General features: G+C 40.3%; 1 protein-coding gene across 5 annotated transcripts in view; it reads right to left on the reverse strand.

The window, feature by feature from the left end:
* Positions 1–24,471, reverse strand: part of ANK3 (ankyrin 3) — a 617,522-nt gene that overhangs the window by 132,409 nt on the left and 460,642 nt on the right. For all 5 annotated transcript variants that reach the window (XM_058671967.1, XM_058671971.1, XM_058671969.1 and 2 more), the window contains exons 10-18: positions 20,058–20,156; positions 18,391–18,588; positions 16,232–16,330; positions 12,469–12,567; positions 10,556–10,654; positions 7,895–8,092; positions 6,477–6,575; positions 6,115–6,213; positions 1,705–1,902 (exon numbers count right to left, since the gene is read on the reverse strand). In XM_058671967.1, the coding sequence (XP_058527950.1) occupies positions 1,705–1,902; positions 6,115–6,213; positions 6,477–6,575; positions 7,895–8,092; positions 10,556–10,654; positions 12,469–12,567; positions 16,232–16,330; positions 18,391–18,588; positions 20,058–20,156 (1,188 nt within the window). The remainder of the gene's footprint in view (positions 1–1,704; positions 1,903–6,114; positions 6,214–6,476; positions 6,576–7,894; positions 8,093–10,555; positions 10,655–12,468; positions 12,568–16,231; positions 16,331–18,390; positions 18,589–20,057; positions 20,157–24,471) is intronic.

Below are 24,471 nucleotides of genomic sequence, written 5' to 3' on the forward strand. Positions count from 1 at the left end.
GGGGAGGGAGGGATGAAAGGAGAGAGACAAAACATTTTTGCTCTGTAGTAACAAAAAAGGGATTTTCAAGGTACTAAACCCCAAACAAGGTTTTTCTGGTCTCCTGTGTATTTGTGACCTTCAGAATTCATTAAATCAGAATGCTGGGAATTTGAAGTAACACAGCAAAAGCTCTTTGCCAAAATAGTAAAAGTTCCAAAATTGAAACAGCTACACTTTTTTCTACATTGAAAGAGCGGGGAGTGAACACTATCTGTTAATCCTCACACATCTACATGTTCCCGCCTGTTAGAGGATGGAACCAAGGCTCCGTGAAGTTACATAGCCTGCCAAAATGTACAAAGTTAGGAGGAAGTTGATTTAGGATTCTAACCCTCTGGCATTTAAAAGTGTAGGCCACTCATATTAAACCCAGTTAACTTAGCACTGTTCTTCTTTATAGGCAGGTTTAGCATCATTGATTTAACCAGTCTTGGATTGGAAATATTTAGGTTAAAAAATGAAGAAGAAGAATGGTACTGACCAGTTACAGACCTTACGCTTCTCATCATGACTTCCTAATCATAATCATGTATGTAACATTTGCATTGTCTGAGATCTAATGAGTAACTCAGAAATGAATTCACCTACATAGAAGGGTGTAAATAAGTTGCATGCAAATACTGAGCCATTTTCTAGAAAGGACTTGGGCAGCCTTGGGCTTTGGAACCTGCTGGGGGGTCCTGGATCCAATCCCTTGCAGACACTGAAGAATGATCATACTTATTCAGTTTATTTATTTGTGTATATACTTTTAATGATTGTACTTGTCATCTCTCACCATAAAGCCATTGTGTTTTTGCAACTCTGCTTCAATATCTAAGCTATAGCTGAGATATGTCACACCCATGCCACCAGCAAACAAACAGAAGAGTATACTTTCAGGAACATGGGGGGCCCTTCTGCAGGACTTCCTGTAGACTGAGAAATACCTGCTTTTTGTTTTGTGCAGATATGAATTAGCCAAACCCAATTCTTCATTATATGTAATGAGAATCAACAGACTCAATAATGTGTTTTTAGTTGACTGTTGTCCAAACTTTCACGATGCTTGACCAGAACTTTCATTTCTTCACAAGTAATGGTGACACGAATGATAAAGGAGGGTGCCTCACGAATTCAGGAAAAGTTTCCAAAAGTTCTTTTAGAACTTCCAACTTTCCTACAAATTCTAGAGCTGTAAACAACTTTCCCTCCTCTATTCAACAAAATGTGAACTGTAATTTCTGCTACTAAATTATACTGTCAGAGGATTTCCAATTTCTCTTTGTAATGTAGACTTAAAAGCTGACAACCAATGATAGGGGCCCCAAAGTCTTTGTAGAATAAATAAATAGGCCACATTCTGATGAGGTAATGATGTAGCTTTTTGCTAAGGAAATTTTTTCAAGTTGCTCTTCAAAACATTGTTGATTTTATCTTTATGGCTCCGTATATATAAACTCACATGCCTACAGACTCACCTGCATGACTGAATTACTTAGCATTCTCTCATTATCTACATCAATGGTCTCTAGGAGTTTGCTATGTATAAACAACGCTTCAGTGGACATCTTTGTACAATATTACACTTTAAAATTATTCAATCCAGCTTTTCCATTCATTTTTAGTGACCCTTTTGGATGTGAAGTTTTATGTGTTTTGTAGAGCAAGAAAACAAGTTACCTTATTGCTCAGGTTCACGTTGGCATTTCTACCAAGGAGCAGCGACACCATGTCCACGTGCCCTTCCTGAGCTGCAAGATGGACGGAGGCAATTCCTTGCCGGGTAACTGCATTGGCATCAGCACCATATTCCAGCAGAGTTGTTGCTATGTCCATCTGGTTCTTCTGGGCAGCAATGTGTAGTGGCGTGTAACCATTCTGTCAACATGAATCACTTGGTCACATGCCCGAAAACAAGACAAAAGTGTGCAGTGCGTTTACAAATGGTATATATTTTTCTTTCTGGTGCCTTTCTTTGGTTGAAAAGTCATGATTAGGTAAGCAGGCGTTGAAAAGTTGTGTCATTAATGTAAAGGCCTGTATCTCCTACCTTCCTAAGCAGGGGAAAATGATTTTAATAAGGCCAATTGATTTCAAGAGAGCAAAAAAGTGCTGTTGATTTTCCTAAAGGAACCTAGATTTCTCATTTATAGTTTGTTTTATCAGTAGGTGTTCAATAATTGCTTTTTTCATTTAAATTCAGGCTAGGAGGAAATCTTGCCAGAAAATAAGCAAATGCTACTGGGGCATGTTCAGAGCCATCTGATATCAACACATGAAAGTGGAAATGTCACTTCTTGACTCTTCTATAGCCAGCCGCCACCACACTGGAGCAGCCAGGGTAGGAGATTTTATATCCTTATTTTTAGTTTTGACCTAATGCCATCTGGAAGACCCAGTTGCCCTGAGAAGCATCTGTCCTTCTACCCACACACTCTTCAGAGACCAAGGCTGAGCTCTGGGTTGCGCTTAACTCTACAGTGAGTAAGAGGAGGGAAGAAACATCCCACACCCCGGTGTAAGTGAGAAAATTCACAAGCTGACATTAAAATAGGATATATGACGAGTCAAGCTATCTAACACTAACTAGTTAGAGTGTTAGGGCCAGACATGGTATAATTTAGCTTGTTTGCTTGTATTTTATTTCTTGTTTTAACTACTGACACACCTTCAAATTCATCACATCCCAGTCTCCGGCCAAGGTAAGGCAACTCAATATTCTCTTAGATATAACAGTCTTCCTGATACTTCTAATTCTACCAAAATAAATTCTAGCTCTCCTCCCCCAGCCCTCCCAAAAACCCTGAAGATTTGTCATCTCTATAACGCAAACTAGTTGCAGAGAAAGAACTCATTATTGCTGAGGGTTTTATTTCTGAGATCTTTACCTGAGAAACAAAGAATAAAGCAAGGATTGATGTTAGAAAGACTTTAGAAATGTTTTCAAATAGCCAAAAAAAAAAAAATTATGTTGAGACTCACAGTGCGAATATTTTACATTTTTAACTGCCTCATGTTTTTTGCAAATGAAATGATTCTCATTTACCACACTAAGAGAAGCTTATCAGAAGAAAAATAAAGCTGTGAGATTCAACTTTAAGTGCTTGCCATGTGTGGTTGAGCATTTCAAAATGAAAATAAAAACTGTCAAAATTAAGATGCAGTATTTATACCATACATTGTATTTTTTCCAAAAATTGTCAGACACATAGTGACCCACATCAGTAGATGTGTTGCACACTTTACGGGAGAGAAACAGTGAGCTACCATGTTAAGGTTCACCATCTCTTCCACAATTAGTGTCTGGCTATGCCTGAATTCATGCCAATCCCTTTCCCAACACAGCACCCTGCCTGAGGGAACAGATCTGGCTAAAGTGGATTACAACAGCCCATCTACTTTTTCAGCACCCAATTTTTAAAAATCACATTATGTTTCTGGGATACACATGAGGAAAAAAAATAGAAGAAAGGACAAAAGATATGATTTGAAGGAAAGTTAACAGTGAGGTTACTGCAGTCACATCCAAACAAGATGGTCTGTCTTGCATTTCTCATCTTTGCCATGTAGCAAGGCGGTGAGGTTGCAGACCACCTACCCTTGTACACCTCTACCAAACCTTTCTCAGCAAAAGCCACCATGGACAACACGCCCACAGGGAAAACTACATTTCCCACAATTCCTTGAGCTATGTGTAGCCAATGACAAGTAGGGAGAAGTGATGTGGGTGGGGTTTCTGGGAAAACATTGTTTTGCTGACTTTCCTTCTGCCTGGGCTTGAAAGTGGATATGGCAGCCAAGAATCTCTAGAGGGAAAGGCAAAATGAGCAAGCTAGCAAATCATAGGAACTTGCCTGCACACTCTGGAAACGCTAAACCAACACCAAAAACAGCTCTGCTTACTGCCTGGACCGGATGACTTGAGACTGGAGCCTCGTCAACTTAAACCATTGAAACCAGAGTTTTTTTCCCTAGCAGATAGAGCACACGGAAGTAGTAGAACTGGCTTTGCTCAGGATCAAAGTCTACAAGAATGTCTCTGACACCTGCTAATACCCTGAGCAATGGGGATGGTTGGATCAATGCCAGAGATAAGACTGCAACACTCTGACAGCGGCTGTTGAGTTATGCCATAGGAGAATCAACGTCCCCCATGAAAAGCCTGTGTTTAATTGACTGTGGAAGATTCGTCCAATGCTAATGAGAGTTACAAGGAACTATTTAAAGGACTGCTTTCCATTCCCTGTCAAGGATTTTTTTTTCCCCAAAATTGGAACCATGAATATCACCAAATCTTGGTTGTCAAACAAACCTGGAAATTAACTACAAAAATACCATCTATTAACTTATGTAAGAGTTACCTGTGATGGAGTAGACTTGTTTTATTATGCTTATTTTATAACTCTTGTCAATTCTAAACTGTTTGGTACTCAGTGTGCCAAATTATTCCCATTTGAGAAATGAATTGTACATTTACTAACCTGAGGTTACTTTTAAGAAAAGCTGCCCAGAAGCACATGATTATTAAAATACAGTGAAATACAAGGAAAATAATTTAATTCCATCACAAATTTTCCCTTTAAAATTCTGGTACAATGCACTTAACAAAATTTTTCTTTGCAAGCATTTGTTAAGTGAACAGGTCAGCAGCATTAAGGACATTCTTTGCCTATCATCTGAGTTATTCATCTAATTCCAGAACTTTTTCATCTTCCCCAAAATGAAATTCTATAACCATTTTATAATAATCTTTCATTCTCTCTTTCCTTCTGCTCTGATAATCAACATTCTAACTGCCTCTATGAATTTGCCTATTCTACACACCTCTTCTTTTTTTAAATTTAAAACAAACAAATATATTCTCACTTCATGACAATGATTGTCATATGCAAACACTGCCAACATCCCACATGCCAAGGACTAAAACATTAGGTTATCTCTGCAGAAATCCAGTTAATCATTAAATTAATCCCACAGATATAGATTTATCGACAGTGTTCACAAGAGAATGCTTTAAAATCAAGTTAAATGGGGCCAGTGCTATGGCACAGTGTACTAAGCCTTTCTCTGCGGTGCCAGCACTCCATATGGATGCCATTTCATGTCCCGGGCTACACACCTCTTCTAAGTGGTATCATATCCTATACATATGCTTCTAACTGGCTTGCTCTTTCACTACAATGTCTTCAGGATTCATCTGACTTTCCCTCCTTTTTAAGGCTAGATGGGATTCTGTTACATGCAAAGACACACAGATTCTCTGTTTGCTCATTGGAATAAGAGCTGTTTTGACTTTGGCTTCTGTAAATAATTCTGTGATATATTTTCTTCTTTAAGATAATACTTATCAACTCAAACCATGGCTTCATGATGTAAGTTATATTTGTCATGGTGAGAAATTGTGGAGTAAAAGTTGCATTTACATGAAAAACTGATTTAGAAGTTTGATTCTAAATTGTAAATTTCATTAAGTATAATTATCATAGCGTTAATGCTGGAAACCATCAAAGAAAAAGAGGTTCTAGGAGAAATAATGGGCAAAGACAACAAATAAAGAAAGTACTCAACAATTGATGTGTTAAGCCCTCTGCAGGAATCTAGAATGGTCTGTGTTCATTGATCCGTGTTTACTACTGAGTGGACCTAACATGGAGCTTAAAGAAGAGCACCAACACTGCTCCACAGGGAGTCACAGAAAGCATGAAGGGTGCTAAAAGTCCTCCAACCAAGTGTATTCGGTAAAGGGATTAGACAATACTTAAGCTGTGGTTTGTGTCACTGCAGTGTTCTCTGATCACAGTCACCTGTTCAACAACAGTGAAGTTAGGAAGCCAACAACGTTTTATTATTCTGTCTTTAAATAAGCTCTTCTTTATGATTTGTTCCTCAAATTAGAAGCCCAGAGCGGTAGGGTGGCTGTACACTACATTTACATCTTTTCTCAAATATTTAAGTTGTCTACTGATCAGAAATATTCTAACAATGACAATAAAGATTTCCTTAACAACACCACATATATAAAATCTCCCAACCCACTTTATGAAGATAAACAAATGAAAGGCAGTGCTTTAAGACCAGGACTATAGGTACCTTTGCAGCCGCATGAGGTGAGGCTCCTTGGTCCAAAAGCAGAAGAGCCACTTTCTGATTATCATAATGTGCAGCAACATGCAGTGGAGTTAGCCCGCTCTGAAAACACGTGCAGAAACAACAACCAGGGTCAAAAGTGCCTTAATAGCAGATGTCTAGATTGAGGAGATGAGATTAGATTGCATAGAACACAAACTGTAGTTTACATTCCAATTTCTGTTACCTCTTACTCCCCCAAATGTTCTTTATTCTAGCAGGAGTTATACATGGATTACCATTTGAGTGGCTGTTGGTGAATATTAGCAGGTGTGTGTTTGGTTACCATAGAAGTAGCCTGTTTCAGGGTGGCTGTGACCTCATACCTTTCCAGCAGCATCAGGAGATGCACTTTTCTGTAGTAGGAGGTTGGCTACTTCAAGTTTCCCATACTTTGCTGCCACGTGAAGGGGAGTAAATCCTTTCTGCAAAAAGGACACACAAATATAATGAATGACAGAAACAAAATGCAAGGATGAACAGAACATATTACGGTATGCAATCTTTCTCTCTCAGCTGATTGAGCCACAACATGCAACTAATTAGCTGTCTCACTGGGAGGAAGTTGGGGAAGTGGATCTAGGATTTTTGCCAAGGTCATTTTTTGGCTCCACATTGTATAAAGACTAGGTTACCAGGTTTTCAATCCAAGTTGGATCACTTTGGAAAAATACAGGGCAAGTCAAGATTTCCTGCAGTTTCATAACACCTGACTGGATAGTTTCTCTTCCCCTTTTCCTCTTTGTTCTTGCATACATACATCCTTCTGTACGCTCCAGTCTTCAGCAGTAAGTTGGAAATTCTATCAACTCTGTCAGGACAGGCGAACTGAGCTGTAGCCTAACACACACTGGATGTTGTGAGCTGAATGGCTACACTCTAAAGATTCAACTCCTACAAAGATCTGGGTAGAAACTTGTCAGCATGTAGCTTTAGTGGGGTTCTTGAGCATACATCAGGAAATGGAGGGCTATCAATACATTTGGCCCCATAAGGCAAATACAGCAAATACTCAGTGGGCATAGTGGAAGGACACCCAAACCCCATCACCCAATATCCTGCCTCACATACTAAAGAAGATGTAAAGAATCTGAAGCCATCAAAGAACGAACAGAGATAAAGTTTGAAGTAGCCATCATTTGTCTAAATAATTTTCTATGCATTTTCTGCTTTGATAATATATTTTTATCAACACCCAAATAATAGAGTTCTACACCAATTATGCATTTTTAAAGACACACTATAGATCAATTTATCTTGCTATCACATGTGTTAGTCTAGGTAGCATGATGATTTTAGGTTCTGCATACATAAAGTAACTGCATGCTAGAATATTGCTCTAAAACATTAAAGTAAGGTAAAAAAATTAAACCATAAACCAGACAACAACTAAAAGAACCACAGCAAATAAAAACAATCCAAGAGAAGTTTGCCTCCTAACTTAAAAGCATCACAAGCATTTACCATCTGATAGTGAGGTTTACACTTAGCTTCAGCAAGGAAAATCTGTAGTTGTATTTCCAAATTACCACTTAAATATATAAAATAAATTGTAAGAAAGCTTTGATCCTAGACATCAACTGAGACATTTAAGGAACAAACAAAACCAATGCCACACAATATAACCAACTACCCTTTCCCACTTCAGCCCTTTGCCTAAAACACATTCGTGACTTGCCTGGGATTCCAAAGTAGCTGCTGTTGTATAGCTTGGTGTTACTGATGCCATAACTGGCTTTCATACCTTTGTTGTTATAGATAAAGATGCTCCATGATCCAGAAGGAATGCAGCTACGTCTTCATGCCCTTCTCGGGCTGAAAGGTGAAGAGGGGTGTACCCTGACGTCGTGGCTGCATTTGGCGATGCTCCTTGCTGCAGCAGTTGTTGGACTATATCTGCCTTCCCCAGTCGAGCAGAAATGTGGAGTGGGGTTTGGTCATCCTAAACAGCAAGGTAGAAATGCAAAGCTGATAAACTCCAAAAACAATGGTACCATAAAGAAAAATTCAGGGAGCATCAGCTGCCTGGTATCAGTGGTACATTCAACTCTGAGATTTAACTCTTTAATTTAATCCTAAAAAGAATGCCTATCTTTTCCCACTAGCTTCAGAAATGTGGCAATAGCAGATCTAAGCTTCTTACGTATACTTGGTGAGATCTATTAGTACAATCATGTGAAAAACACGTCTATCCATAAATTACCATCACCATGACCTGCTACAGAATATCCATTTTTAACCTCCAGGGTCTCCTTTTTCCTATTAAAATGCATATATCTAGAGGGATATTAGAGTTCTATCAGCCATTATGCATACATCTGAAATTAGTTATTTAATTGGTGCTTCCTTCTCATATTCAAAAGCAGAGAAAGTAGTGGCTATTGAGGTGTGCGAGCACTTGGGCAAAAGCTCCCAGCCGACAGGGCTGAGGGGGCTGACCCCCTCTGATGGCTAAGTTCAGCAGCCTAGCCTAGATTGCATCTGCAAAGGGTGGGGCATCATTACACTGTCATCAATCCCAAAGCACAAGGTACTCACCAAGCCCTGTACCTTTAGAACCTTCTCCCCTCCCCAAGGAAGATAGTCGTCTTTTACTAATTTACCCATTGGTGGTCCTCCAGTTAGCAGGTCTCTAATGAGATGTGGCAAAGTTCAGATAAATGCATTCATCAGGAAAGATAGAGAAAAGTGTCCTAGAACACAGGACACTGTTCTTGAATAAGCAGAATGAAGATGAGGATACAAACTAGAGGAGTCAGGTAAGCAATAGCAAGTGTGAGCTGAATCAGAAGAGATACCATGAAGGAGAAAGAAGAAAATCGAAAGCATAAAAAAGCTAGATGCCAAAGAAAAATCTCCACTATTGCCACCACCAGCACCAAATATTTATGGAATGCCTACGATGTTCTGTATTCTACCTACATTAACCCATTGATCCTTATCCTAATCTTAAGACTTGCAACAGTCATTACTCTCACTTTTTATATGAGGATTCTAGAAAAGAAATGTGGTGCAAGGACATGAACTGAACAAGTATTTTCATCGTGAATAAACAGAGGGTTTTCTATCCACTGTTTCATGCCCAAAATGGCCATAAGAGGTGAAGCTGGGCCAGGCAGAAACCAGGAGCATCTTCTTGTTCTCCTATGTGGGTTCAGGGGCCCACCCATTTGAGCCATCTCATGCTGCTTACCTCGGTGTATTGTCAGGGAGCTGGATTGGAAGTGAGGCAGTCCAGGAAGTGAGGCACCCTAGGATATGGGGCAGTGCAGGAGGCAGCTTAACCTGCTATGTCACAGTGCCATGTTCATGCTGACCTCTGTTTCTAAGTGCTCTGTGAAATCCACCAACTCCTCAAGGGAGGAGTGGACTGGAGGCTGGTGACCTGCTGCCTAGGATATTAGGGTCTTTCCACCACTTCATGGATTTAATGATGACAAAGACACAGTGCTTCATTCCCACAGAGCTATGTGACGTTCACTACTAGTTTATAAAATTTACTAGTAACTATAATTATGTAAGTAAGCAATAGGTAAGGAGGTAACCTGCAGCAAGAAAGGAAAGTTTTGATTTTTTCCTTGGAAAAATAAACTTCGGAGGACCTTGATAGGAGTTATTATGATCGAAATAAATATTAGGGGATCACCTTAATATTCTTGGGCAGAATTAGAAAAGTTTCAGCTTTCTCTTTATTTAACCTCAAAGTAGTAACTGCATACCATGCAAATAAATGGCAAATAAATGCACATTAATATATTGTGGGTTAAAACAAAATGGTCAATCTATGTGTGTATGTACTTGGGATTTCTTTCCTGAAATTGTGTGCTTACGGCCAGATCATCCACTCTTCCTGATAGTGGCAGGCTGTGGGTTTCTTTTGGAGGCTAACCCATGACATTCTCAAAGGTCCATGCTCACCCATGATAGTCCTCCTACCAGAGGCAGTTGTGCTGTGAATCTCAGGGTTTATTGCTTTACAGCTGGCAGAAAATTTTTTTCCCTGCTGTGCCTGTGACAGCTGACATATCATTCAACCACAAGAGCTTAACTATGCCTCCCATGTCATGTTTGTTCTAGAAGTTCTGTGCATAAGCTCCTCTCCCTGGAGTGGGAAGAACTCTGGACAAAGTCTAGACTCAGTGCCTATTCTGCTAGGGACAGCAGTGTGTCAAAGACAGCTATAAGCACAAAGTTCTTGCTCCCTGTAATTTGATTAAACACTTGAATTAACAATGAGGGAGAAAGGTTTTTTTTAACAATATGACTTGGGTAGAGACTTTTATCAATAGGGCTTGTTCACTACTTTCAACTAATGTTCTTGAATTACACCATGGTTGTGTGTGTAGGTTTTATGGAAATCTGAAGTTTCCCCTTCAGGGGCCAGTGTTTGCTGCATCACACATACCTTGGCTTTAGCTTCTACCTGAGCTCCATCCTGCACCAGATACCGCACGACTTCCGCTTGGCCGGACCGGGCTGCCATGTGCAGTGCAGTTTCGCCTCTCTGGGGAACATGAGCCAAAATCAATTAGCTACAACTGTGAGGGACAGAAGCCCATTTTATTTGACATAAAGTTCAGGATGGAATTGAAAAAAAAAATTCCTAAATATTTCCTGATGGGAAAATTGGGACAAATACGTGGGAATGCCACAAAACCTGACCTACGATGACGAGGACTTTAGGGAGCCCAGTCTCCAGCAGTCTCAGAAGCTGCTCAGCAATCGATCACCTGACCTCACTGGAGCTTGAAAGGTGAATGCTCCCAGCAGGCAGACAAGCAGGCAGGTGTGTGGCCAGGTGGGGAGAGCTTCACAAGAGACATCACACTGGTTGAAAAGCAGGCCGCTGCCTCCTATCTGCAAATGGCCATTGTGACGTGCAGGATGGAGCCACATTAGGTCATGTCTTCCCACTTTCCAGATGAAGCAGCATTCTGAATATTTTGGGTATGTTTCCCAACTCTTAAATGCAGACCATGAAATCAGAGCCAACACAACCCTTCCTGTCCACTGAAAACACACATGAGGGCTAGACTTGACTTCTCTGTGGTTAGTCTGCATTCACTGATCTAGTCAGATCAGAATCCCAGTCCTTGGTTTATCCTAAGTGACCATTTTCTTAGCCACTGGTCCATATTTTCCCCAACTTCTCACCAAAATACTCATTCATTCAGTAATACATCAAAGCAAGACAAAAACACGGACATCCTGAAATGTTAGAGTAATATATGCCTGATATACTTTCTCACACAAGTGATGCCCACATCCAAGCTGCTTTTATGTAAGAAAGCTTTGAAAAATCCCTGAGAAACTGAAATTATGAGGAAAGGGGGAAAAAAAGATCCATGGGTTTGCTAATATTTTTACATCAAAATAAAGTTATCTTTTCATTCTCTATAGAATTCTCCAAGTTCCCTCATAGACTGAGCTTTGCTAAATAGATCCCCTATGTGCATGGAAGGAAGGCCGGAGCCAGATTTCCCAGGAATCCTAGTTTTGTGCTTACTAGAGAGTGAAAACACCAACCTCAGCCCCTGTCTCGCAGTGTTCCCTTTCATGTGCTGGAATTAGCACCAGGAGACACAGCATCCCACCCACTTCCATCGATGGGGTGTGGGTGGGGGCTGCACAGCCTCACTGTGGACCTGCTGCTCAGGTGACCACACAGGAACTGACAGCTAGTCCCCCTGTGCCAGGATGCAACCTGCTACGTTTTTACTTTATGAGTGCTTGTGAATCAACAAGTCTTTTATGGCTTGTGATCCAGTGTACTGATATTATGATGATGTTCAATTTGAAATCCTGTATAACAATGTCAAATGCCACCTGTGGATCTGGGGCACTAAGTCACTGGAGATCTGCTCTGAACTGAGCTGCATGGCTCCCACAGAGCAAGGCTTTATGCTGCAGAAACAGCACATTCTGATCATCTCCGAGCTCAGAGTCCCACTGGTGTGCTACAATACTCGGGAGGCACAGCAAAGGGAGATTACTTTGGAGTCACAGGAGAGCCTTTCTTTACGTAAATAATGACAGTACCTGAACCACCTCCTGCTCTTTTTATAGGGAAACCCTCCTCTCCACTTGACATACCCACAAGGGTAACAGACACACTCGTAAGTCCTAATATTTTGTGGCCAGCTAGGAACTGAGATGATTTTACTTCCAAAGTAAAAGAAACCAAGAGTATTCAGAAGTTCTGTCATTTTAAATAGATAAACTAATTAATGTAACAAAAATAAATAATATGATGAAAGCCACCCTGGCCTATTTCTTAAACAGTTACAGTTGAAGCGTCTTTATTCAAGGGCTACTTACCACGTTGGTGGTGTTCGGCGAGGCCCCATGATGCATTAGTTGTGATACAATATTTACATGACCCATGAAGGCAGCAACATGGATTGGGGTAAGGCCCGACTAAGAGGAAATGAAAGAAACATTGATTTGTTGGCCAATCACAAACAAAATTTGTCTATGAACCCACCAGCCTGCCTGCTGTCCATCACTCATCTATTTCACTGCTGAACTATCTCAAAACAGCTTAGTGACCAATCTATTTAAATCAGTCTGCTGTTTCATTTATCTTCATCAGTTACTATTCATTCATACTCACTCACTCTCCTCTTCTCTCTCTGTGGCTCCCTAACAATTTAGTAACCAGAAAAGAAGGTATGAGCGTATTAAAAATTTTATCACAGATTCATAATTTAAGTCCATCAACAATCAACATGTAATCATCATTTCCTTAAGGCAAGTTCTGTGATTATGGAAGATCTATGTCATATCTGTTTCTTACTTGTGGTATAAATTTATGAAAGACTTTGAAGGTTTTTTTTTCTATTTGTTGCTAAACCCTCCAGACTCCTATGAATATGTATGGGAAGGAGGCATTGTGGTTTTATATATCAGTAAATACTTTCATTTCAGATCCTATGTGTTTATTAAAGATTTACTGATTTATTTGAAAGGCAGTGACTCAGAGAGACAGAGAAGCAGTGGGAGAGAGAGATTTTTCAACTGCCAGTTCATTCCCCAAACGGCTGCAATCGTCAGAGCTGAACCAGTCAGAAGCTAGGAGCTTCTTCCAGGTCTCCCACCTGCGTGCAGGGGTCCAAGTATTTGGGCCATCTCCCACTGCTTCTCCCAGGCACATTAGCATGGAACTGGATCAGAAGCAGGGCAGCTGGGATTCAAACCGGCACGTGAAGGAGAAGCCAGTCCCACAGCTGATGGCATGGCACCAGCCCCCAGATTCTATTTTATTAGATTTATCATATTCATTTGAAAGGAAGAAGTACAAAGAGAGGGAGAGAAACACACATAAACACAGAAATCTGCCATCCAGTGGTTTGTTCCCAAAATGGCTGCAAAGCTTGGGGCTGAATCAGGCCGAAGCCCGGAGCTTAGACTTTCATCTGGGCTCTCTGCATGTTCAGGGGCCCAAGGACTTGAATCTTCTTCTGTTGCTTTCCCAGATGCATTAGCAGCGAGCTGGATTAGAACTGGAGCAGCCAGGATTCAAACTAGCACCATATGGGAAACCAGTGCTGCAGGCATCAGCTTAACAAATGATGCCACAGGCCAGTCACACAGATGCTAATCTGAGCTTTAAAAAGGATTCACACACACTTGGGATAAACTTTTATGTTAGACACCAAAAAAAACCCAACCCAAACCAAACCAAAACAAAAAAACACAGGACCCATCCCACAACCATCCCTCTGGAAACGAGCAAACCAGCACAGAGTGCTAATCATTTTACTTTATGGTATTATAAATTAAAGCAATATAAGTAAGGCAACTATTACAAGGTTACTAGACTAGACCTCAATTTTTATGTTTGCTTCCAAGCCACAAACACATCCACCTTCCCCGAAACTACTCCACATAAACCAGGATTTACTGGTTCCAGAGAATCTTATGACTAATATGCCTATGATTTTAAGTCTGAGGTGCAGTGGATAAATAAAAAGGAATCAATGTCTCAAGTCAAAAATCTTATTAAAGAGTGAATTAAAAAAATATTTTTTATGTAAGATGATTCCACTTCAAATTTTTGAGAATGTAAGTTTACACCATAGTTGGTAATAAAATTTGATTTTTCAAAAATCTTCCTAACGATGGTTAAGAAGTGCTAACTTTTTTTATCAAAGGGAAGAAAAGAATTAATTTCCATTGAAATTTGAGGAATGTTAAAAAAATACATGAAAGAAATTCCCTACAACATGTGGTTCAAGCAAGACGCAAATAACTCTGGCTGCTAGACTTCAGAAAGTGAGGAGGAAAGGAATGGGGGCGGGGGAAGGACGCAGTGAGTCTGGTGCCTTTTTCCATCAGTGGGGGATGTCACCAGAACTCAGTCCTGCGGAGCTCTCAGGGAGCACAGCTCTGCCCTGGAGGCGCTCACCACTGACTAACCTCTCTAGGTCCTCATTTACGCATCAGTCAAAACTCTGCTTTTCTTCCAGAAATGACTGGTCCTTAAAGGCAGTTCTCAAGCACTGAGAATAAACTTTAGTCCTTTATATCAAAAGAACAGGTTGCCTAACATGAACCTCTTGGTCTCATGAAAGAGTCAATCAGTACTAATATTTTCAGCCAGGTCATATTTCAAAACTATAGTCAAGGCAAACATTCCATTTGTAGGTTAAAAAACTGAAGCCAAGCAACAACCACTGAGCTGAACTTTAATTTCTGTATTTGCTTTCAATCCTAGTTTCAAGCATCTTGCACTCAAGAGAGTTTACGGAGTGAGCCAATGACTCGGGAGACTCAGCTCTGACTCCAAGGATCCTGTTGTTTTGGGGGGTCCTGGGGGAGCTACTGGGAGCAGAGGAAGTTAGACAAGTGTTTTGATAGAAACACACAGGATGAGGTGACTGAAAAGAAGTGCCTTGTTCAAGTCAGGGAGAGAGGGAGGTTTCCCCAAGATGTGCCGGATTAGCCTGGCAAAGGGGGTTCGACTGATGGAAGTGCAGATACACACGGAGCTGACCCAAAGAGAGTAAAGACTAACAAAAGGACAATGGCTGAGATCCATGAGGATCAAAATCCTGGGAAGTGGCTGCTGAGGTGGGGGAGGTAATAGCTGAGGCCGGGCTTGGTTTGCTATGTTGAAGTCTCAGCCCCAATTCCCATGAGTCATTTCAATGAATTCTGAATTGGTTTCTATGAAAGAAACTGAGGACTGATCCTTTACTAATTCACCAATGCCTTCATTGATTCTGAGTTCTTTTCTTTAAATTTATTTATTTTGTTGGAAAGTCAGGTCTACAGAGAGAAGAGAGAAAGGTCTTGTGTGTGCTAGTTCACTTCTAATGTGGCCTCAATAGCTGCAGCTGAGTCAATCTGAAGCCAAGAGCTTCTTCGAGGTCTCCCATGCAGGTGCAGGGTCCCAAGGATCTGGGCCATTCTTGACTGGTTTCCTAGGCCATAAGCAGGGAGCTGGATGGGAAGTAGAGCAGTGGGATACAAACCTGTGCCCATATGGGATCCCAGCAGCTGTAAGGCAAGGATTTAGCCACTAGGCTATTGCACCGGGCCTGATTTTGAGTTCTTAGACACAGTAACCCTTTTTGATAAAAACATAGCACTGCACACATGTGACAGTTTGAGTTAGGAAATTGTCCTTGTAGACTATGCTATTCCTTGTTTTAAAAAAAAATGCTTAGTAGCATCTCTGGATGTTACTTGAGAAACAGGTAGCACTGTGTGGCTGTAACAACTAAAAATACTTCCTGACATTAACTCTTGGGGGACAAAATCACCTTCATTAGAAAAGACCTACTGAACAGGATTCCACATAAACTATAGTTTCAGGGGTGGTACCACTCTTCCCGAGTGTGAACCTCTTTCATACAAAACTTTGGGCTCTGTTTTCAGTCAAGGAAGTGCATTTTCACCCTACACTGTCGTCTGCCCTTCACTAAGGACTGGCAGTCCTTGTGACAAGTTCAAAATGTGGCCTGTGGCACTGACTCACAGCCAGGATTCATCAGTCCTGAGAGGCACTGGGCCCCTGGCCACAGAGCTTATTCTCCCAGCCAGCCCCTCAGGGTCCCAGACACCTTCCCACTCTCACCTCGGTCACGGCTTGGATGGATGCACCGTGTTTCAGAAGGAGTTCCATGACTTTAATTCGGTTCTTCTTGCAGGCTATATGCAGGGGGGTAAAGCCATTCTGTAAAGGACAAACACACATTTCTGCTTTGACCATCATCCACTGGAAGCCAATGTCACTGTGCACAGCAAAATAAACTTGTGCTGAGCAAATACGCTATAAAGTCCATCACTATGGGCAGGAACTCTGTGGGTTAAAGTAAATGCTGATTCTTCTCTAGGGTAGAGGTAGTTAAGTTGCAAGGGGTCCTGCTAAGGGAGAACAGGAGATGAATTTTTGAGCCAATCACCTGGTAGCTAAGACAAAATCATGGAGTATTTCCTTAGAGTATTTTATGTGGGAATTAGTTCTTTCAGGTAGTATGTCCCTTCTCCATCTCACTACAAACATACGCAGGAAAGTTCTGTGTGTGTGTCTAAAGGGTCTAAGCATATGGCCTGATTCAATTCTTATTCTGACTTCTCTGTTAAGTTCTAGAATGACTGCAAGATCAGTTCTAAAGAGTTTAAATTTCTTCAGCAAGTCGGTACTCATGCCAAGGAAGCAGAACTTGGATCATTCAGCTTAATATTTAATCTTATAAAACAATCTGCTTTTTTAACAAATTGCCTACCAAACTGTCCTTTCTGATCACTGAACCTAGGAAGAATGTCTCAGGTGCCACTGGACAACTATAAAATGCTGTGCTGCACCATAACGTGTACGTCAAACCTGCTGCAGGTGCCTCCAGAGAAGTCCCTGAGATCATGTGGCCCCATGTCCCACCCAGAATGACTGGTTACAACCTCTGTATGTTGTTAGGAAATCTTCAGAGTCAGAGAAAATAGAGCTAGTGTCCACACCCTGATTGAAGCCTTTTTTTTTTCTATATGGAAAAATGAGTCATGATTGCTCATTTCTCTTCCTCCTTTCTCAGAACTGTAAGTCCCAGTAAATACCCTGGGAAGGTCAACAGTTCTGGCAATGTTGCTTAGGTCAATCTTCTAAAAATGTGAGGGCAGGGAAGTTATGAGAAGTCTGTCCACTGCAAATTTCAGAGCCACAGGGCATACTGCAGGCAGTGTGGATACACTCAGACAGGATGACAACATTACACTGGGTTGACTGAATGGGTCACTTACTTCAAAACTTCCAGAAAACTCCCATGTTTTCCCTAAAACATGGTGACCTCCTTTTCCCCAAACATGGGTGTTTGATGCTCAATTAACTTCAACTATCTGACCAAGTTGGGACCATTTATTTTTCCATAGAAAATAAACACTATGTTATTGACAAAACTAAGTATAGCACAGCTAAGGCTTCACATAGTAAATTGTTTAGAACTTGAAAGACTATTAACTTGATCAAAATTTCCATCATATCAACAAGAAGATACACAGTTTTTCATTTACTTACATGGTTAACACAATATAAAATTTCAGGTGCAAGTTTTCAGACCTCTTACAATTTAACCAAAGTGTTATGATCATGTTGTCTCCAATTAGATATTTCACCAAAAAACCTTCTAACTTTATCCATAAGGTTGATCCCTTCAATAATTTTAGGATTAGTCTCCAAGTTTCACTTGCTTTTAATTTTTTAAACATTTATATATTTGAAAGACTGTGTAACAGAGAGAAAAGAGGGATTAGTCTTCCATCCACTGATTTACTCCCCAGATAGCCATAAGAGCTGCTGGTGGCTGAAGACACGAGTCTTGAACTCTAGCTAGGTTTCTTATGTGGATGTCAGGGCACAGTACTAAGATCATCCTCCACTGCTTTCCAAGCACTTTAGCAAGAAGCTGGATTGAAAACGAAGCAGCTGGAACTGGATTCAGTGCCCACATGCGAAGCCAATGTCATAGCTAACAGCTAATTTAAGACTGCACAGTGCTGGCCCCTGGCTCTCATTGATGTAACAGGATCATTAGTGTAACCATAAAGAATTACCCATCAAAATCTATCAGCCTACTTATATCAGAAAAAGAAGGTTTTATCTATTTCCAAGAAGGCTATTTTAAAAGTCTAATAAGAAGTAGACTTTCCTCAATAGACATCTTACATGTTGCCTCTGTGAAAACAACGTGTTCTACCTGCAGGGGGAGAACTTAGGCTGGATCTGTCACCTGAGCCACTCACCAAGGCTTTGGCATTGGGGTTAGCTTTCTTATCCAAGAGAACCTTGGCGACTTTGTAATGGCCACAGTGGGCGGCCACATGCAGGGCTGTCAGGTAGTCATTGGTGACGTCATCCACAGGCACATTATGTTGGAGGAGAAGCTGGACACAGTTCAAATGATCCCCTTGTGTGGCCATATGCAATGGAGATAGTCCATTCTAGAACACATAAGAAAATCACATACATCATCTTATAAAATTGCATTGTTTCAGAAGAAAGCAAACATAAGGACAGTTTAAAAACCTAGGATTTTTTTAATGACTGTATCCTGTATTTTTTAAAAATTTATTTGAGTGCCATAGACATTGGGGGTGGGGGACAGGAGAGAGAATAAGTGAATACTAGCAGTAGTGGGCATGAGCTCATCCATTAAATCATTTGTTAAATGCATGCAGTGGCTAAGGCTGGGTAGAATTGGAGCCTGGAGCCAGAAATTTAAGCCAGGTTTCCCTTATGGGTGGCAGGGTCCTAAGTTCTTGAGCCATCACTGTTGTGTCACATGATCTGTAATGGCTGGAAGCTGGTATCAGGAGCTCCTGGAGCATGAAACAGAACCCAAGCACTCTGATATGGGATACAGCACTTTTTTTTTCAAGGCAGATATACAGAGAGGAGGAGAGACAGAAAGATATTCTGTCCACTGATTCACTCTCCAAGTGACCACAATGGCCAGAGCTGAGCTGATCCAAAGCCAGGAGCCAGGAGCTTCTTCCTGGTCTCCCACACAGGTGCAGGGTCCCAAGGCCTTAGACCATCCTCGATTGCTTTCCCAGGCCACAAGCAGAGATCTGGATGGGAAGTGGGGAAGCCAGGATACAAACCAGAGCCTATATGGAATCCTGGCAGATGCAAGATGAGGATTTACCCACTAGGCTATCGTGTTGAGCCCTGGATACAAGCATTTTAACTGCAAAGCTAAACATCTGCTCCAATCTTCTATTTTAAAAAGGTGTTGACAATTGTTTTGAATTATAGCTACTTTTAAAACTGGTCCTCCTACTTCTTATGTCAATCAATAACAACATATCAGGATAACTTCTTTTCCTGATATAAAAGCAGTGTGAATTTCACTAAAATTGTAATTTTTTACTGTAGTCTTAATTAAACAAACTCTTAATATTCAAGACTGAAAAGAAAAAATACAGTCCAGAACAGAAATGTATTGCTTCTGTTGGCATTTATTTTGTCCATTCAGATTAGTGATACTTGATGTTGAACACTATACATGGGATTTTTTTTTAAAGAGGGCCTGAATACATCTCACTCTGCTCATATTAGTTCAAAAAGTATTTCCATTTTGTATAAATCTGGTACCGCCATGTGTCTACGATGAGGAAAGGCAAGGAATTGGCCAGCTCACTTAACTGTCTCAGTTGGCTCAAATCAACTGGATTCGATATCACAACCACATAACATAGGAGGGAATTGAAAATTCATTGAAGAAGCTAAGACACAAGTAAGGTCAAAAGCACACATCAACAGGAACTGGACTGAGCCACTCTGTGCAACGCAATAGTGGATGTTAAGGTGAGACAAGCCATGCTTGCCTGGGGTCAGGGTGAAAGAAACAGCAAGTGAAATGAAAGCCAGATACAATGTAATTTCTAGAGAGCTGAGAATGGATTACCTTGGTTTTTGAGAGAATGGGGGCGGCTCGGTCAAGCAGCATCTCCACCACCTGCTCGTGGCCGCTCCTCGCCCCACAGTGCAGCGGCGTCAGGCCATCCTGCGGAACAAAGGCAACAGCTTACCTTAGGTTGCTGGGTAAAGTCTACAAACACACAACATTTGCTCAGGACCCCACACGGAAATCTCCCTACTCTGTGCCCCAACGCTTCCAACATTTGTTCGTTCATCTCATCAATTTCATATTTTAAGGTCGAGAACTAATTTCTTCAAAATTGAAAGCACTTGCATAGCATGTAACTTCTCATTTGCTAGGAGATTAATATTTATTATGTAAATTTTATATTACTCTTTTGAATATCCAAGGGCATCCCGAACTGATAAGAAATTTCTCCTTCATAGATGGAGCTGAAATCAAAATATTTAAAAATGGCTATATCTGCTTTACTGAAAATTACAGTGTATGTCAAACTTTGTTTTAAATATTTGTTAGTTATGATCAACTAGTTTTAATGATCTGTGACTTTTAAAATATACTATATGTAAGTGAAATATACATCTTCCCAATTGTTTATTTATTGTAGTCCTTGCCTATATTTCAGTTGAAGTATGACCCTTTTTATTTGTTGAGCTTTCGTTTAGTGAGGCACTAAGATTTTGACTGCAATGTAATTTAAAAACATTATCTCCAAAATCAGAATGATAAAAAAATAATTAAAATAGTAAGATGAGTAAATTAATGCCTGCCAGTTAGGAAACAAAAATAACTTTTTAAAATAGGAATTTATACTAGGAGCTTTACTTTAGTTCTTTTCCTCTTACATTTCTATTTCCATTCCATTTTCCTTACATAATTTTATCTTAATATAATTTCATGCTTGAATGTTCTTTATTGCCACATCAAATTTCTCTGCCATGAAACGATAAATTTACATTTAAGGAAGGTTTAAAACTTGCCCAGGAACGCGTTCTGTAAGTATTAAAAGTAAATCTGATTAGAATTACCATTATAATTATTCAAACACAATTCTCAAAACATCAGAAAGATAGTAAAATTCTTTAGCTCTAACTCAAACAAAAATATATATTGTTAAATGACAATAAGGGGCAGGTGCTGTGCACAACAGGTTAAGCTGCCAACTGGGAGGCGGGCATCCCATATGAGCACTGGTTTGAGTCCTAGATGCTCCCCTTGTGAGTCAGCTTCCTGCAAATATACCTTGAAATGGAGCAGACGGCCAGAGGGCTGGTGATCCTGCGATCCCGAGAGGAGACCTGCATGCAGTTCTAGGTTCCTGGCTTTGGCTAGGACCAGCCCCAACTGTTGTGGCCTTTTTGGAGTGTGATCCAGCAGATGGAAGATCTCTAGCTCTGTATTTCAAGTCCACTAATTAATCTGTTTTTAAAGTCAGTAAATTTTTTGTTAAAGAATTTAAAATTCCCTTGTTAATTAGATACATATTTTGTCTCAACTTGCTAATGCATCTATTTCTATAAATTCCTACTGAATGTTACTGTGTTACGGCGACAGGCTTCAGCTTCAATACTACCCCTAATGTCTACTCTTATGTTTGCCACTGCTGAGAAACCTGGTTTGTACAAGCCATTTTGTCATTGAAATATTATCAATTTCTAAGCTCCTTCTGAATTATTAAGATTTATTTATTTTAATGGGAAAGGTAGATTTATAGAGAGAAGGAGAGACAGAAAGATCTTTCCTCTACAAGCTTACTCCCCAAGTGGCCACAACAGCCAGAGCTGAGTTGATCCTAAGCTAGGAGCCTGAGATTCTTCCATGACTCCCATGTGGGTGTAGGGTTCCAAGGCCCTGGGCCATCCTCTACTGCCTTCCCATGCCACAAGCAGGGAGCTGGAAGGGAAGTGGAACAGTTGGGATTGGAATCAGTGTCCATATGGGATCCTGGTGTATGCAAGGTAAGGATTTAGCCACTAATCCATCGCTGACGGGCCTGCTCCTTCTGAATTCTATGCCAAAATCATTCAAGCTACTTCCAGCAAAATTCTATCACAGGATGGTTCCACTCTATTGCTTTACTTTACTGTCTTTAGCAGCAGTGGATTTAAAATCATCTAATATGCAAAACAGATTTACATTAGTGTCCTGCAGCTCCCAACACCAAACTTCAAGTCTCTCTTTTCAGACATCTCCAAAGATGTTCAGAGTTACAACTTCTTTATTAGGAGAAAGGAGACTCAATATGAGCTGAACAACTAGAGAGTTATTACCTTAAACTATCTCAGTCAGCCCTTAACTGTTAGAGAAAATTTCACACCAACCCTGCCTTAAGTGTTCCCAACCTGATGATGCCTAAAATGAATACTTCAAAAATATTTAAATATTTAAAAATTATACCAAGATTTGGTTCTATATATTTAAATCACATTCTAGATTGTATAAGATCTTGAACTAAACCTAATTATTCTAATGTTGCAACAACAAAGTATAAACCTTATTTCAAAACTACTCACCAAATCTCAATAGTATTAAAAATCTTTAAAACATGAAATTTGAATAACAAACAGCACATGACCTGATTTTATTATTCTTTGAGCATGTTTAAGTAGTCTGACTCGTTATGTGTATTTGAAACATTTGCTTTACAAACCAAACCAAAGTGGTCTTTCATATGGAAATGGCATTTCTGCTAATAAGTAAAAACTGGGAATAGATTTTAAAAAAATCAAGTACAAAAGCTTGTCCAAGAATACACAACCTGGAGGCTGGTGAAAAAGAAGTAACATCACATCTACTTCCGACTACAAAGAGGCACTTCACAGAAACTGCAGTATGATGATTATCTTTTATGAACAAAATGTCAAAACTAGTTCATTTTCTCCAAGTAGACTCTAAAAAGTCACAGATGACAGATATTTTCAAACTATAGTCACAGCAAAAAAAATTATTTTAGCTTAACTTCTTTATCCTTGGCAATTACCTTGTTTAAGGAAAAATGCTGTACATTCAATGCTAAATGTTTGGCTATCTAATGGCAAAATCTAACTCAACCATCTTCTGAGTCCTTTGAAGTATCTACAATTACAGCATTTTTCAGAAAAAAGATTTATCTATTTTTATTGGGAAGGCACAGCAAAGTTATGGAGAAGAGAGAGAGAAAGCTCTTTTATCTGCTAGTTCATTCTGCAAATGGCTGCAAAGGCTGGAGCTGAGCTGAGCTGAGTTGAGTAGAAGTGAGGAGCCAGGGACCAGGAGCTTGTTCCAGGTACCCTACAAGGTGCAGGTTCCTAAGGCCCCAGGTCATCCTCTACTGCTTTCCCAGGCCGTTAGCAGAGAGCTGGATGGGAAGTGGAGCAGCCAGGACACACACTGGTGCCAGAATGGGATCCTGGTGCTTGCAAGTCATTGGGCTATCAAGCCGAGGGCCCTGAAGTATACACAATTACATTTTATAAACATGTAGCTTTTGCTGCCATGATCTTTAAAAGCTTTTAATTTGAGCCTGGCGCAGTAGGCTAAAGTCCTCCATATGGGCACCAGTGTGTGTCCTGGTTGCTCCACTTCCCTCCCAGCTCCCTGTTTGTGGCCTGGTCTGGGAAATCCATGGAGGATAGTCCAAAGCCTTGGGACCCTGCACCTGTGTGGAAGACCAGGAAGAATCTCCTGGCTCCTGGCTTTGGATCAGCTCAACTCTGGCCATTGTGGCCTCTTGCGGAGTCAATCAACAGATGGAAGATCTTTCTGTCTATTGTCTGTAAAATCTGACTCTCCCATAAAAATAAATAAATCTTTGAAAAAGCTTTTTTTTTTGTAATATTTATTTGAGGGACAGAGAGAAAACAGAGCTCTAAATTATTGATTCACTCCTTCAAATGCCTTATAATGACTACAGGCAGAGTCCAACCAAAAGTGACTCAAACTCCAAATTCCAGTGAGGAATCCAAGTGCTTGAACCATGTATTATTTTCCAGGATCTGCATTAGATAGAAGCTTAGAGTCAGGAACTAGAGTGGAGAATAAAATCCACACCTCCGCTATAGGGCACATGGTACCCCACCTGACGTCATAACTACTAGGCCAAACACCCGTCCTCGATATGATCTTTTTAAGAGTGTTAATTTCAAACATATTTCGGACTATAGTATATTGAAGAGTGTGGTGAACCTCTAGAGTGTGGTGAACACAGCTTCAATTATCGTTTCTTGAAAGTAAGCCTGGTCAAGAATGAGTCATTTATATCCTGACCTTTTCTCCCTTCTTGTACTATTTTGATTGATACTCAGATATTATATCATTTTATCCCCACAATTACCTGTATAGGAGATAATCCTCGTTTTTATAAAATGAAGATGGTAAGACTTAAGATGTGAAATTACTCAGAATCAGCCTAGAGGTGTTACTGCTGATGACATAATACAATCCAGAGATGATTTAGACA

Source organism: Ochotona princeps, chromosome 13 (genome assembly GCF_030435755.1).
Source record: "Ochotona princeps isolate mOchPri1 chromosome 13, mOchPri1.hap1, whole genome shotgun sequence".
Classification (NCBI taxonomy): domain Eukaryota; kingdom Metazoa; phylum Chordata; class Mammalia; order Lagomorpha; family Ochotonidae; genus Ochotona; species Ochotona princeps.